This window comes from Festucalex cinctus, chromosome 12, assembly GCF_051991245.1.
Source record: "Festucalex cinctus isolate MCC-2025b chromosome 12, RoL_Fcin_1.0, whole genome shotgun sequence".
Lineage (NCBI taxonomy): Eukaryota > Metazoa > Chordata > Actinopteri > Syngnathiformes > Syngnathidae > Festucalex > Festucalex cinctus.
This window is the reverse complement of record NC_135422.1, coordinates 3,631,931-3,647,116: the sequence shown is the minus strand read 5'-3', so window position 1 is coordinate 3,647,116 and position 15,186 is coordinate 3,631,931. Positions and strand designations below refer to the sequence as shown.

The 15,186-nt window shown below is 39.4% G+C and overlaps 1 protein-coding gene across 2 annotated transcripts; it reads left to right on the top strand.

The window, feature by feature from the left end:
- The first annotated feature begins 24 nt into the window (after positions 1–24).
- On the top strand, positions 25–13,183 carry mthfd1b (methylenetetrahydrofolate dehydrogenase (NADP+ dependent) 1b). Of its 2 annotated transcripts, none has more exons than XM_077538482.1 (28): positions 25–210; positions 2,143–2,227; positions 2,379–2,438; positions 2,517–2,570; positions 2,652–2,788; positions 2,973–3,073; positions 3,177–3,313; positions 4,378–4,489; positions 4,561–4,688; positions 4,821–4,918; positions 5,028–5,201; positions 5,468–5,604; positions 5,695–5,741; positions 6,066–6,173; positions 6,280–6,354; positions 6,427–6,529; positions 7,204–7,280; positions 7,394–7,534; positions 7,755–7,823; positions 7,916–8,027; positions 8,142–8,281; positions 9,111–9,152; positions 9,896–9,996; positions 10,897–11,074; positions 11,163–11,270; positions 11,518–11,670; positions 11,768–11,876; positions 12,183–13,183. In XM_077538482.1, the coding sequence occupies exons 1-27, from the start codon at positions 173–175 to the stop codon at positions 11,855–11,857; spliced, it is 2,805 nt and encodes a 934-aa protein (XP_077394608.1). In that variant the 5' UTR covers positions 25–172; the 3' UTR covers positions 11,858–11,876; positions 12,183–13,183. The 2 variants fall into 2 exon arrangements, with proteins under 2 accessions (XP_077394608.1, XP_077394609.1); XM_077538483.1 differs by having other exon boundaries at positions 83–210; positions 2,147–2,227.
- The last annotated feature ends 2,003 nt before the right edge of the window (positions 13,184–15,186 follow it).

Genomic DNA, 15,186 nt, shown 5'->3' with positions numbered 1-15,186 from the left:
TTCTCCTATCTTCAAGCCCATTGGTCAAAATCAGTACAATCCGGATAGTTGAGGAGAGCCTTTTACGTCACTTTTCTCACTTTACGTGCAAAAAGTTTTGAGGCATATATTTGTAAAGCAGTGCGTGTTGTGCAAGAAACGAGATTCGGGCGGTCTGTGTCAACTCACCAAGATGCCAGCACAAGTCATAAGTGGGAAGGAGGTTTCGGCGTAAGTCTTCTTTTTGTGTGTGTTTTCATGTCGTGTTTTAATGGGCTGACTTTTAACTAGCTCAGCGCGGCATGGTCATGTGTGCTGCTGGCTAACTAAGCAGCCGCACGAGCTAAACGAATCACATTTAATGCACCGTAAAAATGACTTTTCCGCACCATACCTGGATATGTCGTGCATTTATTCAAACCACATTTGCAGTATATAAATGAAAGTTAATGTAATGTAATGTGTCTACTTTTGCAAGGTGCAGACCACGTGTATGAATATCGTCAGACTTAATACTGTTCTTAATAATTAGGTCATAATCTGGTGTAGATTGCCCTCCGAGGGATTAAAAAAAAAAAAAAAAAAACGACTGTTATACAATACTGACTACTACAGGCATTACTGTGCCATGGGCGATTGTACATGTTGCAGTATTGTGTAACAACAACTTAGTGTACCTGATCTTTGTCCTCTTGGTCAGATGGTTAGTTCATCTGAAACATTTGTCTGCTAGTGTCGTCTTTCGCAACACAATGACGCTTGATATTAAATTGCATTTCAAGCAATAATTGTAACATCACTTGTGAAAAACAGAACATTTATAGTTGCACGTCGTATGGGTCACAAGACCTCGCAGCCAAGCACTCAATAGCTAATAATCGATTACATCACGAAAGAACTGAGAAGCATGACAAAATCTGGCACTGTCCCAGGTTGCCTTTAAATTAGATTTCCTCAGTCACATGTTTTTTTTTTCTTTTCTTTTAAGTGAATGTGTCTGGTAGATTTTCAACTCATAGTTTTGCCATGAAACATTCAATTACTAAATGAATAGTTTATTTCGGGCGAAGTTAAAAGCCAGGATATCTTCAACAAATCTCACAAAGTTATCATTAATACAAAATCACATTTGTACATTATTTTTTGCTTTAAAAGTCGTTTCTGAATCTCAATAGAGAACTACAGAACCTGAAGGACATCCATATTGCACAAAATTCTATCTCTAGATGCTTTCAATTTAAATCAACTTTGCCCTCAAATTCCAATTCCCTTTACTTGTTATCAACATTTTTAAAAATGAAAACAGGCAGTCTTGTTATACTCTTTCTTTGCAAGTTTTACTGTTGATGATGATGTTTTCATTGTTGTGGGTTTGTGATTGATAGATATTCATTTTTTGGTGAGCATCTACAATTTGTTATTTTCTGAGTAATTAATACAATCAACTAACATGTGGTTTAATTCACATTCATAGCAAGCAGAAGATGGATATTTTCTCTCATAACTTGGTATGAGTAAATGCTGTCATGCATGTGCAATCAAGAGCCATTAAATGACTTGCTGTGTGCAACTCGTGCAGCATCACGCTCACTCCAGCCTAGTTAAATTAGTTGACCTCTTCTTCTTTTTTTTTAAAGTCATGCTCCGTCTCCCATTCTCATCTGATGTGGATAAGATAACAATGAACAATTGCAACCAGTGTTGAGCTTGGCTCACATGGAGAAAATGATAACAATAGTTTGACTGCTGTAAAGTACGATAAATTCCAGAGAAGTCCAGCGTTTGACCTTTGATTGGCTCACTTGACTTAGTTTAGGCTTATCTGTTCCCTCAACATGAAAATCAGCTTTGTTCCCACTTTCCCTCACCATTAAGTGATTCAAGTTAAAAAGCAACAAGATCATTGTTTGGTGGGTTGCCTGATTTTGCATGTACAACCTAGAATAAGTATATATGTAAGTATATAATATAGATATACCGTAAATGTATTAATTAGAAATATGGTACAACAAACCTGACTACTGCATATCCCAGTTCAGTTTTTGATGTCCCTAACAGATTTTTTTTTTTCTAAAAATATAGTAATAAAACTCTTCTTTACAACAAAGATTAATCAAGTACATTCTACTTGTGTTTTTGTTTTGTCTTTTTGTTTTCCCTCAGGCAGGTGAGGGAGAGCTTGAAGAAGGATGTAGAACAGATGAAGCTTCAGGACCCCAACTTCCAACCTGGTCTAGTGATTTTACAGGTTAATAATCAGTTTCTTTGTGCACTCTTTTTTTTTTTTTTTTTTTTTTTTTTATCATCTACTGCATGCGAACATGATTTACCATGCGGGATCTGGATGACAGAAGTCAGTTTTCTGTCATTCTTAAAGCAATGTTGCGTGTCTCCATTAGGTTGGAGATCGTGATGATTCCAATCTCTACATTGGCATGAAGATGAAGGCTGCATCGGAGGCAAGTGTTTTCATTCCCGCTCTCCCGTAAGACGTCTGCAGTCACGTCTATTATGACCTCTTTGTTTTTGTTGGATAGATTGGAATAAATGCCACGCACTTGAAACTTCCCAACACGGCAACTGAGGAAGAGGTGAGGACGAGGGCTTGCATGTCAACACTTGAATGTGAGACAGTATGGAAAAGTACACGTTTAATTTTTTTTTCCCCTCAGATTCTTCACAGTATCACAGAAGTGAATGAGAACTCTTCTGTCCACGGCCTCATTGTCCAGTTGCCCTTAGATTCGGTCCACAAGGTTGACACAGAGAAGGTGACGAATGCCGTGGCATCGGAGAAGGATGTCGACGGGTAAGCACAGAACTCCATCTTTACTTTGATTCACTTGAATATGCACTATTAATTAGCTCTGGCTAATGTGATTCAGCTAGCTCCGTGTTATGTCAGACTACAAGAAAACAGCCCGATTTTGTCCGATTTAGGCTCTAGCTTTTCCATGCATGCACATGTTTTGTGTGTTGTATCCTGTTCTCAGGCTTACAAGCATAAATGCTGGGAAGCTGTCTCGTGGAGACCTGAGCGACTGCTTCATCCCGTGCACTCCAAATGGCTGTATGGAACTGATCAGACAGACTGGTAAACACAAGCAAGATAACATCGCTGAACATCCTGTAAAGTGACAAAAATGTTTTGTTAATTTGATTAGTCTGCCAATTTGACCTCTGCCGCTTCCTTCCAGGTGTGTCAGTGGCAGGGAAACGGGCGGTGGTGATAGGTCGCAGCAAGATTGTAGGCGCGCCAATGCATGACCTTCTGCTGTGGAACCACGCCACCGTCACCACATGTCATTCCAGAACTGTGGAATTGGCTGAAGAGGTAACAACTGCTACATGGCAGCTCTAAAGTATTCTTTAAATCAGGGTGGGCGAAGTATAGCCTGGGGCCCTGCCTTTTAGGTACCGATAACAGGTATCGGTTTCGGGCAGATACTGGGCCGTATTTTCAAGGTATCAGTACTCGTGTGGCTGTTATACAATCAGGAAGTAGAAAATAGAAGAATAGAATATTGCCATTAATTTCATGCAGTTTTAAGAACAATACTATATTGGCATGTAAATGTCTTTCTTTAAAATTATTTATCATTGTTTTCTTTGGGGAAATATAATGTATCAAAACTATTAGTGGTACTAAATTGGTTGATTTATTGTAAATAATCTTTTTTTTTATTTTTTTTTTACATAAAATAAATCATTTATTTGATTAAATTTAGTTGATCAATTTTGTTAAGAACAATACAATTAAAGAGAATATTATTTTATGTATTAAGATTATTTTAAAGTATTAAACAAAAGTATAGAAAATTAATTAATATGGCACATTTTTATAATACAAATATAATGTTTAAAATTCAACGGTGCTCAATGAAGCAGTTTGCAGCATAGCAATACCGTGTGGCACAAGAAATTAATAAAAAAAAAAAAACACAAAAAAGCTGAAGTCCAATGACCCCCCCACCCCACCCCCTTCCCTATATACAAACCATATGAGAATGACATTATTAAAATGACGAGACAATGTGATTTCAGCTAGATATTATCAGCATGGAAGCAGATACCTCATGTCAAAAGTTTCCAACCCGTTGATAAAAAGCTGCTTTTACAACATTCGAACCCGCACCATGTCTTTGGTAATGTTCGGCCTGGTTGATTTCGTGAATGTGTTCCTGGGAAAGCAATGTGGAACAGATTCTGCACATCTTTAGCAGCTTAGCATGAACTAAACTCACTAGATTGATTTAAAAAAGTTAGTTGCTGGCCTAGAAGTGTTTTCATACAATTATTATTTTTTTTCCACTGTAGGAACATAAACTGAGGACACCACCTATGTTATTACTGCAATATCTTTGCTGTTGATAATTTAATTCTTATGCTTGCGTCTAGGTTGGCAAGGCCGACATCCTTGTCGTTGGCATTGGGAAAGCAGAGATGGTGAAAGGGGAATGGATCAAGAAAGGAGCAGTAGTTATAGACTGTGGCATCAATCTCATTTCAGGTTCCCTTCCCTTTTACATTTTCACATGCCTTGTTTCTTTTTTTTTTTTGAAATATTTGTATTTTCTGCAGACAACAGCAAACCCAATGGCAAGCGGGTTGTGGGCGACGTGCACTACAATTCGGCCAAGGAGCAAGCAAGCTTCATCACGCCAGTGCCTGGCGGGGTGGGACCCATGACAGTGGCCATGTTGATGGCGGTAAGGTTCATTTTTCATGGCAAGTTGGTGAACTACTAAATTGAATCATTTTGCACACGTGAAGAAATTGTCTTCATTTTCAGTGACTTTGTGAAAGGCAAAAGTGTATATATATTTTGTGTGTGTTTTTAGAACACAGTACTGAGTGCAAAGCGTTTCTTGGAGAGCCATCAACCAGGGAAGTGGACTATTTCTTATACCAAACTCAATCTCCAGAAGCCCGTGCCAAGGTTTGTCACCTAATATGAATCAACAGAGAGAAACATTCAATTCTGGACCAGTAATCCGACGATGTGGTTTTAATGCAATTTTTTATTTGTATTTTTTGTACTCTCACAGTGACATTGTGATTTCTCGCTCCTGCGTGCCAAAGCCCATCGATCGTCTTGCAAAAGAAGTTGGTCTGCTGTCAGATGAGGTGGACCTATATGGTAAAACCAAGGCCAAGGTCCAACTGAGCATCATCAAGCGGCTGCAGGCGCAACCAGATGGCAAATATGTGGTGGTTACCGGGTATGCTTCTACTTTTACCCCCGCCGCATTGCTCTTTGATTTGATGTATTGATTTTGAAAATGTCTGCTTGTTCTTGGCTAAATGTACAACATAGTTATCCAAACATACTTTTGAAGTATTAAAGGTAACTTCGCAAGTTTTTCACAAATATGCTTTTTGAACTCATTTGCTCCCAATAACGCGTAAATACGTTTTTTAAAAATGTTTTAAGTGTCCCAAAGATGTTTTTTTTTTTTTTTTTTTTTAATTGATTTTCCATATGTAGTATTACTCCGACTCCACTGGGGGAGGGAAAGAGCACCACCACCATCGGCCTGGTCCAAGCGCTGGGAGCCCACATGAAGCTGAATGTTTTCGCTAACGTCCGGCAGCCTTCGCAGGGACCCACGTTTGGCATTAAAGGTGATCTTTGAGCAAATTGAAATACTGCTGAGATTTAAACTTTTAGTAGCACATATTTTATGACTCACGAGTTTTTCTTTATGACTGAAGGTGGTGCTGCAGGAGGGGGCTATTCTCAAGTCATTCCAATGGAAGAGGTACTTTAAAATTCTACCAGTCTAGCAAAAAAACAAAAAAACCCATCTCAAACAGCAAAAATCTGTGAGTATTTGACCGACCCCAATTGATTATCTATAGTGGCCACAATATGAAGCTCCTCAACTCACTTTAAATTGTTCCCATGGTGAAAGGTTGCCACCAGATGGCGCTAGAGCAGTACTGTTAATGCATTAGCCTAAGTCACAAATATGCAACTGGCTCATGGCCCACATTTGGAGTGGTTTGAAATGCATATTTGGTGACACCAGCCATATATACATCGTATATATATATATATATATATATATATGTATTTTTTTTAGTTCAACCTTCATCTAACTGGGGACATCCATGCGATCACAGCATCCAATAACTTGGTGGCTGCTGCCATTGACGCCCGCATGTTCCATGAGGCCACACAAAGTGACAAGGTGGCTCCTCTCTTTTTTTTTTTTGTGATTGTTTAAAAAAAAAATATGTATATAGAGTATATAGAATGTTAATCACTGCTGCCGTTGTGTTTGTGTGCTTCTCAAGGCTCTGTACAATCGCTTGGTCCCCCTAAGTGGAGGGCAGAGGAAGTTCTCCCCGGTCCAGATCAACAGACTGAAAGTACTTGCTCGAATTAGTCTCACTGTTTCAGTGCAATTCTTTCACACTCATACGTTGCACTTTTCTCTTTAGAAATTAGGCATCGACAAAACGGATCCCACCACTCTGACTGAGGATGAGATCAGCCGCTTTGCCCGTTTGGACATTGACCCAAGCTCAGTGACATGGCAGAGAGGTGAAAACATACCCAAAGTATTTATTATAATCCTCCAAAGTCAGTCATGTTTATTGTTTTTCAGTAATATTATCAAATTTAATTTTACATTTTTATTTAAATTGATATATTAACTCATTCACTGGCAGCCATTTTCACTGAAGCAACCCCCTTTGCTTCCCGGCTGTTTTGTTGGATTTTGACTGATTTTGCAAGACCCGCAGAATATTCTGTTCTATTGCTATAAAAACATGGAACACACCAAAAGGAAGATTAGTGTCTCTATTTTCATCAGGGAAAAAAAATGTATTTGTATCTGTTTGTGTTTTGCAGCAATTAGCATTAGAATATAGCGAGGTTTCATGCATATTCCCATTCCTGGTAAAAACACTGACAAAAAGTGCATGCTGCAACATGGCCCTGGCTCTTATACTCTCTATACTCTTATACTCTATATACAAAGCCTTGCAAAAAACAAAAAACAAAACATAAAACGTGTAAACACGTTTTCAGGTGGGAAGGAAGTGTTAAAAACGGTTTTACACGTTTTTGGGATTGAATTAGTTAATTATTATTATTATTAATAATTTAAATTAAATATACATTTAATTTAAATAAACTTATTAATTTAATTTAATCACTCATTATTGATTGATTGATTCATTATTGATTATTGCTGTTTTTCGTACCTCTAGTGCTGGACACCAATGATCGATTCCTCCGGAAGATCACGATTGGACAGTCTCCGACTGAAAAGGGCTATACAAGAGAGGTAAATATAAAAATAAAAAAATAAAAAAACACTGAGTGGAAGTACTTGTACAGATAAAAAAAAAAAAAGAGGATTAATCCATGATTTTCTAAATGTCTGTTACCCCCCCCCAGGCCCAGTTTGACATCACGGTAGCCAGTGAAATCATGGCGGTGCTCGCCCTCACCAGCAGCCTTGAGGACATGCGCGAGCGGCTAGCAAAAATGGTGGTGGCCACCAGTCGTGGTGGACAGCCCATCACTACTGAAGACCTGGTCAGGATTTGAGCATCGAGTACCAAAAATAGGAATACAGTGCTCCCTTTACTCATGTTGTTTTTCATTTATAAGCTATCGCTAGGTTGATGTTTGTATTTATTTATTGGTTTGATGTACGATTAATTTGAATTATTGAGCGGAGTCAAGGTATTACTGTAAATTTGCATGCTGTGCATCACAAGTGACACGATCACAATGTTGTTTTGATGTCATCTAGGGTGTATGTGGCGCACTAACTGTGCTAATGAAAGACGCCATCAAGCCAAATCTTATGCAGACTTTGGAGGTGGGTGAAAATGAAGCTCCGACTTGCGACTAACTCGATTGAGTGAAGGGAAAAGTGCATGCAGACGACCTGACGTAATTGCAATTCTCCAGGGAACCCCTGTGTTTGTCCACGCTGGCCCTTTCGCCAACATCGCCCACGGCAACTCCTCCATCTTGGCTGATAAAATTGCTTTGAAACTGGTTGGACCAGAGGGCTTTGTTGGTAAGTGGAGAAGAATGGTTCATGTTTATGTTGTTGTGTTTGTGGTCTCTTAATTTATTCTTGGCAGCGTAGCTGGGCGTCCCCTCCAGTTTTGAATCTCATTGTGCCAAACAGTGACAGAGGCTGGCTTTGGCGCTGACATTGGGATGGAGAAATTCTTCAACATCAAGTGCCGATACTCCGGCCTGAGGCCGCACGTGGTCGTTTTGGTGGCCACGGTCCGAGCCCTCAAGATGCACGGCGGGGGGCCAACGGTGTGCTTTCCCTCAACACGATATATACAATATATACAATTTTTTTTTTGTGCTTATATATACAGTATATGTATATATATATATATATATATATATATATACATACACACACACACATATATATATATATATATATATATATATATATATATATATATACTAGGGGTGTTAAAAAAAATCGATTCGGCGATATATCGCGATACTACATCGCGCGATTCTCTTTTTTTTTTCTTTTTTTTTAAGAGCTCAGAATTGTTCATTCGGTAGTCTTGCCGATTCAACGTCTTATCATCATTGCCTTTTTTTTTTTTTTTTTTTTTGTGTGAGAATCGATTTTTAAACTTCCATTTTTAATGGAAAAATATTTAACAAAACGTCTGACTTCGGGTTAGGATTCACACCTTGAGCATGGAAGAATGTTATATGAACGGAACATTAAGCCTTAATATTTTATTTTAATGCTGTTCAAACATGAAACAGATTACAACCTCTATAAGACTGAAATTTCAGATAAATAAATAATACATTTTCATATAAATCTTACACTCTACAAGCTTACTGATTAGTATTTTCTAAATTTGAATGAAAAAAAATCGCAACTATCGACTTATAAATTTGTATTGGGATTAATCGGTATCGAATCGAATCGTGACCTGTGAATCGTGATACGAATCGAATCGTCAGGTACTAGGCAATTCACACCCCTAATATATACATATATAATATAAAATAAACAGTACAATACACATAAACAGTGGACAAACAACCATTCACTCTTATTCATGTATTTATTTATTTATTTATTAATTCATTCATTCATTCATTTTAGGTTACTGCCGGGATGCCGCTACCAAAGGAATATATTGAGGAGGTAATGTACACTGCTGCATAACTCATTTGCTCCCAATAATGTGTAAATACGTATTTTTTTTTTTTTTTTTGTTTTTTTTATGCTAGAACATACAGAAGGCTTTGATGCAGCCTCTCAAAGAACGGTTTCAGAAATGATAGTTAGTACAAAAAAGGCCAGCAGGTGGCAGCAGATCAAAGGAGATCAACCAGGGCCATCTAGAAAAAAAAAAAAGCTCAATTACTTACAATTTTAAATAGATTTGTGAAAACTGATGAAACTTAGCTCTCTTCTAATGCTAATTGCTGCAAAACGGAAACAGATAGAAACATACTTTTTTCCTGATGAAAGAAGACTTTAATCTTTCTTTTGATAGGTTCCATGCTTTTATAGCAATTGAACACAATATTCTGTGGGCCTTGCAAAATCAGTCAAAATTCAGTAAAACAGCCGGGAGCGAACGGGATTGCGAAATGTGAAAAAGGCTGGGAGTGGATGAGTTAACAATGTTTCCCACTCAGTCTAATGTAGGCTTAGTTTCTCCTTTACATCTAAATTTCACGTTATTTTTTTTCTCTCCCTATAAGAGAACATTATAATCTGAAACTCCTAAACAGATGAAGAATACAATATATGATGTGGGATAGTATAGTGTGTGTGTGCTTGTTGAATACAAAAGAAGCTACTATTTGTTGCTACCTTGAAACATTGCACACAGATCAACAACCAGACGTAGCTTTGTGTGTTTGTGTTCACGTGGGTAGAACCTTGAGCTGCTGGAGAAAGGCTGCAGCAACATGAGAAAACAGATTGAGAATGCCAAACACTTTGGTGTGCCGGTGGTGGTGGCTGTCAATGCTTTCAAGTAAGTACTTCTTCATTTCTTCAAAGTTTGTTGTCAAGTTGGCCGGCTAACAGATGGTGGCTAATGCTAGCTAGTAGCTGCTTTAGCATAGCTCACCTGACATACTTAATGTTTTATTAACAAACATGGGCTATCGGAACTGCGGAAAGGAACTATTTACATCTAAGTTATTGTTGAATGTTGGGGAAATGTATTTAAAATAACTGTGTCAAAATTAGTGCGTTAATTTTGAGTTAATTTAAAAGTTTGTTGTCAAGATGGCCGTCGAGCAGATGGTGGCTAATGCTAGCTAGTAGCTGCTTTAGCATAGCTCACCTGATGTACTTGATGTTTTATTAACACACGGAAAAAAAAATGTAATCGCCTGACACCCCTAATTTGAAACAAAATATATACCCAATTATTAAATAACGATTAGTATAATGAATAAAGTTGACTAAATAAAATCAACTAATTCTTTATTGGGCCTGCTATTTTAAAGTTCATGGATATTTCAAAATGCTAGAACTTTCTTTTTCGTGCAGTAAAAAAAATAGCTGACCTGAGAAAGAAACATCATTTAAGGAGTTTGTTTAATGTTTGAAACATGTAAAGTGAGGAACAACGTAAAAACGTTTTAGGTGTACAATTGTGGGATGAACTGATGATGATGCGTTGAATCTGCCTACTTTTTTGTTGGGTTTTAATAAAAAATTCTGATGTAAAATAATGCTTATAGTGTTAAAATGTAAAACATTTAGGAAATATGAAGTGATTGTAGTTGTTATTTATTTTGTTTTGTTGTAATTTTATGTGACTCATGGGATTCTGGAGGATGTTTGCATTTTGTTTTCTGTGTTGTATATGGAGCCGAAATAAACCGTTCATTCATTCATTCGCTCTATGGTTGTTGCTCCACAGGACCGACACTGACGTTGAGCTGGACCTGGTCTGCAGCATGGCCAGAGGTGCCGGGGCCTTTGACGCCGTTCGTTGCAACCACTGGGCCGAGGGTGGAGCGGGTGCGCTTGCTCTCGGACAGGCTGTCCAGAAAGCCTCGGCGGCCCCGAGCGCCTTCAACTTCCTGTATGACTTGGAGGTACGGTGCAAGCATGGGAACTGAAAATTCCACTTCTGCGCATTTGATTCATTTAGCGTATATATTCCTCCTTCGTTTTTTTTTTAAGCTTCCTATCGCCGACAAGATCCGAATCATCGCCCAGAAGATTTATGGAGCAGATGATATTGAACTTCTCCCAGAGGCCCAGCACAAAGTGGAGCGCTACACCAAACAGGTCTTCGGCTCATATCATTCTGCTCCTTTCCATGCAGGGAGGGATGCGAAGTTCATCTGAAGTTGACCATGAATACATTTTTAACATAAATTCAAACTGTTCTGAATTGTGAATACTGCAGCAACTTTTGTGCTTTGTTTTCTGGAAATGTGTTTGTTATTGTAATGCTGATGAATCACAAACCTTTTGTAGATGTTCTTTGCCGTGGCAAATAAATATGTTTTTGTTAACTCCTTTTCCCTCACAGGGTTTTGGCAACCTCCCAATCTGCATGGCGAAGACTCACCTGTCGCTGTCCCACGAGGCAGACAAGAAAGGTGTGCCAACAGGCTTCGTCGTGCCAATCAGAGACATCCGAGCAAGTGTTGGCGCAGGCTTCCTCTACCCGCTAGTTGGCACGGTAAGTTTCATTTAGAATTATTAGCCTATGAATAACCTCAATATTTTTTTTTCTGTGGATAATTATTTATTTATTTTTTGGTGTATTTTGCTCCTAGATGCCCACAATCCCCGGTCTGCCCACCAGGCCTTGTTTCTATGACATCGACTTGGATCCTGAGACTGAACAGGTCAATGGGCTCTTCTGAGCTTCTACACCGGATGCTGGTAAGAAAATATGTATCAGTTGTGCTGCACTGTGCAAAATTTTTGTTGATTTGTTGCGGTATTTTAGACAAAACAAACCAAAAATACCCCCCCATAGTCATCATAAGGGCACCACTTGTCTTTTTGAATCCTCATTGGAATTAGTAAGTAGCCTGGTAACAGCTGGACAAAAAAAAAAAAAAAGAAAATCTTCGCAATTGATTTAACTTTGATTATTTGGATTCAGACTTATGCACCGTACTGTATTCAGGATCTATAAGCAATATAATAAATGTTTTGTTTGTGTTTTTCGTATTTATCTTCCAGGTTGGTACACTGCTGCGCCAAGCAGAGTCATAATGAAGCTCGAACTGGAAGCACCTTTGACTTATGTCTGTAAATAACGCATACTGTAATTTCTTGAGATAAACACACATTTCTTTGCAAAAAAAAAAAGAAAAGGAAAAAAAATCATCCAAAATTGAGGGGGTTACAAGGTTCATGGAGAAAAATGAAACTTTGCCACGTTGTGAAGAAGTTAAACCGGTACCCAGATTTTCTTTTTTAAAAAAAAAAGTGCACTTTCATTCCAATATATTTACTATTTAATGTTGAATGTTACAAATCTAAATATATATGTAAAATAATGTGGTAATTTTGGCATCAAAACAATGTTGTTGTTTTTTGTTTTAAGAATTTTTTTTTTGTAATTTTTTTTATTATTAACAAACTTTATTCAACAATCTTAATTCACAATCAAACTGAACGGCCATAAATTAAAACAAATGATGTATTTTGTGTAAAAGTGGCCATAGAATTTTCAGATTTTTTTTTCTTCTTCTTCGCTTATGTAATGTCACGCAAGAGGCTTCAAACTAGGTAAGAGAGGTTCTCTTTGCACAAAAAAAAAAAAAAAAAAAAAAGTGTCAAGAAGTCCCAGTCCATCAAATTACTATGCGCATAATAGTCAAATCAGGGGACCATATAACTGAAGGATGATTTTTGCGGGCGGGTTTATAATATTTGAGTGTGTTATTATCAAGAAATTACAGTACGTTTGTGCCTGGCAACTGAACCGTTTGCTATTTTAAATTGGTCATCCACAATTTTGTCTTAACTCTAAGGCTGTCACATAAGTGATAAATAAGTACTGACTTCTTTATAACGTCAACTCTGCTTGGATACAATCACTTAGGAAAAACATTCCAGATCATTTCAAGAATAAAAAAATAAAAAAAAGTGACTGTTTTTTAATTGCCTTAAGTATTTCATTTTATCACAGTGCCTAAAGTGATGAATCAGACAATAAAATATTTTTATCAAAAAGAGATGTTCATGTTTCGTTGCTTTTTTGTTTTATTTGTCGAGAGCGGTGATGGTGTGAGTGTGAAAGTTTAGTCGTCTTGTGCCTTGCAACTGACTGGCGGCCAATTCAGGGTCTAGTCTACCTTTTGCCCAAAGTCAGCTGGGATAGGCTCAAGCTGACTTAGATTTTAGTATTGAAAATGAGTAGATGGTAGAGATGTACTACATTTAATCATAATACTGTATACATAATTCCATAGGTTTATATAGTCCCTCAGTAGCACTACCCATGCAAAATAATACATATATGAGGGGGTAAATAGTTTTACACCACAGAATATTCACGCAAAGGTATTTTAGATAGAATTGTTTGTGTTTCGCCAGCAGGGGGCGAGATTATATCATGTGTTGTGGCGACTGGAGCTCAGCCCTTTTTTTTTTTTTTTTTGCAAGGCATTATCCCTCATGCTTGTCAAAAGTATTTTTTTTCAGCTGTCAGGAATAAATATCAGTGCTACGTTTGATTGACGGGAACGGTTGCCAGGATGCTACATGGGGCAAGCAAAAAAAACAAAAACATTTTTTTTTTTTTTTTTTTTTTTTTTTTTTTTTTTTTGAAGAGCTCAGAATTGTTCATTCGGTAGTCTTACCGATTCAACGTCTTGTCATCATTGCTCTTTTCCTTTTTTTTTTTTTTTTTTTTTTTTTTTTTTTTTTTTGTGTGTGTGTATGTGTGCGTGCGTTTGCGTGCGTGCGTTTGCGTGCGTGCGTGCGTTTGCGTGTGTGCGTTTGCGTGCGTTTGCGTGCGTGCGTGCAAATACGTATAAATTTATACTCATTCATTCACCTAAAACCTTATAAATATCCCATTACCCTTCGCCTTAACCAGGTACTTCAGAATCTTGCCAGAGTCGTGAGATTTAAATGGTCAGGAGACCAGAGAAAAGGTCAGAAAAAAAAGAAATAAAGAGAAAAGAAAGGTAAATCAAAGTGACATCCAGCACCGACCAAACACTTCCTGCCTTCCCCATGATTACAAAATCAAAGTCTTACGCCAACCCCGGAAGCCTCTAAATTCCAGCAAATTTAGCGAGATCTCAAGAGCCCAGAGGAAAAACTAAAGAGAGGAAGGAGGGAAGGATCGATAAGGCAGAGTGAGATCAATAGAAGCCAGTACATCCAATCCATCAAAGTGAAGTCCAGCACCAACAAGACCCCTCCTGCGTGGTTACAAAACCGGAGTCTTATGCCAACCCCAGAAACCTCATACTTCTAATAAATTAAGATCTCAAGTGACCAGAGGAAAAACTAAAGAGAGGAAGGAGGGAAGGATAGATAAAGAAAAGTGAGAACCACAGACACCAGCACCAACTGATTCAAGGGGCTGTGGGAGGGAGAGGGTACTTCTGTTGAGTTTCAGTAGATGCTGGTGCGACGGATCTGGCATGCATAAGGACCACCACCAAAGAGAGAAGCCGTCAACCGCGGTCCAGCAAAGCGAGCACCCCCCCCCCCCCCCCCCCACCCCCCCCGGAATCCCCAGGCCGCGGCAGCACCAAGGCCACCCCCAAGCCACCCGAGCGGACACCGGTCAGCGAGCCGACCCAGACACCCGGAACACCCCCGCCCCAGCCCCGGCCCACACCCCCGAGCCCAAGGCCGCAGAACGAGGCCCAGCGGGCCCCCACAGCGCCCCACCGGTCCCCAGCCCCCATCCCCCCACGACCCCCCCGCACCCCACCCAAACCCGCCATCCACCACGACCCAGGCCCCACCACCCCCGACCCCCAAACCCCCGAACACACCCCGACCCCCAGCACCCAACCCCCCACCCACCCATACCTCCACCCCCCCCCCAAACAAGCCGCCCCCCCCCGACGGCCGCCACCCCCCCCCCCGCGAACCCGGCCCCCCGCGAGAACCCCCCACCCCCCCCCGGAAACCGGCACCGGGCAGCAGCGCAGAGAGGGAAGATGTGCCCACCCCACCTCCAGCCGCGCGAGATTTGCACCGCGGCGGGAGGGGG

What these genes read in the sequence shown, in the direction of transcription:
- mthfd1b (XM_077538482.1), top strand. Translation starts at nt 173, where the DNA reads ATGCCAGCACAAGTCATAAGTGGGAAGGAGGTTTCGGC. An exon ending in AAAAGGGCTATACAAGAGAG is followed by an intron (nt 7,281 to 7,393) that starts GTAAATATAAAA and finishes ACCCCCCCCCAG; the next exon opens with GCCCAGTTTGACATCACGGT. An exon ending in CCATCACTACTGAAGACCTG is followed by an intron (nt 7,535 to 7,754) that starts GTCAGGATTTGA and finishes GATGTCATCTAG; the next exon opens with GGTGTATGTGGCGCACTAAC.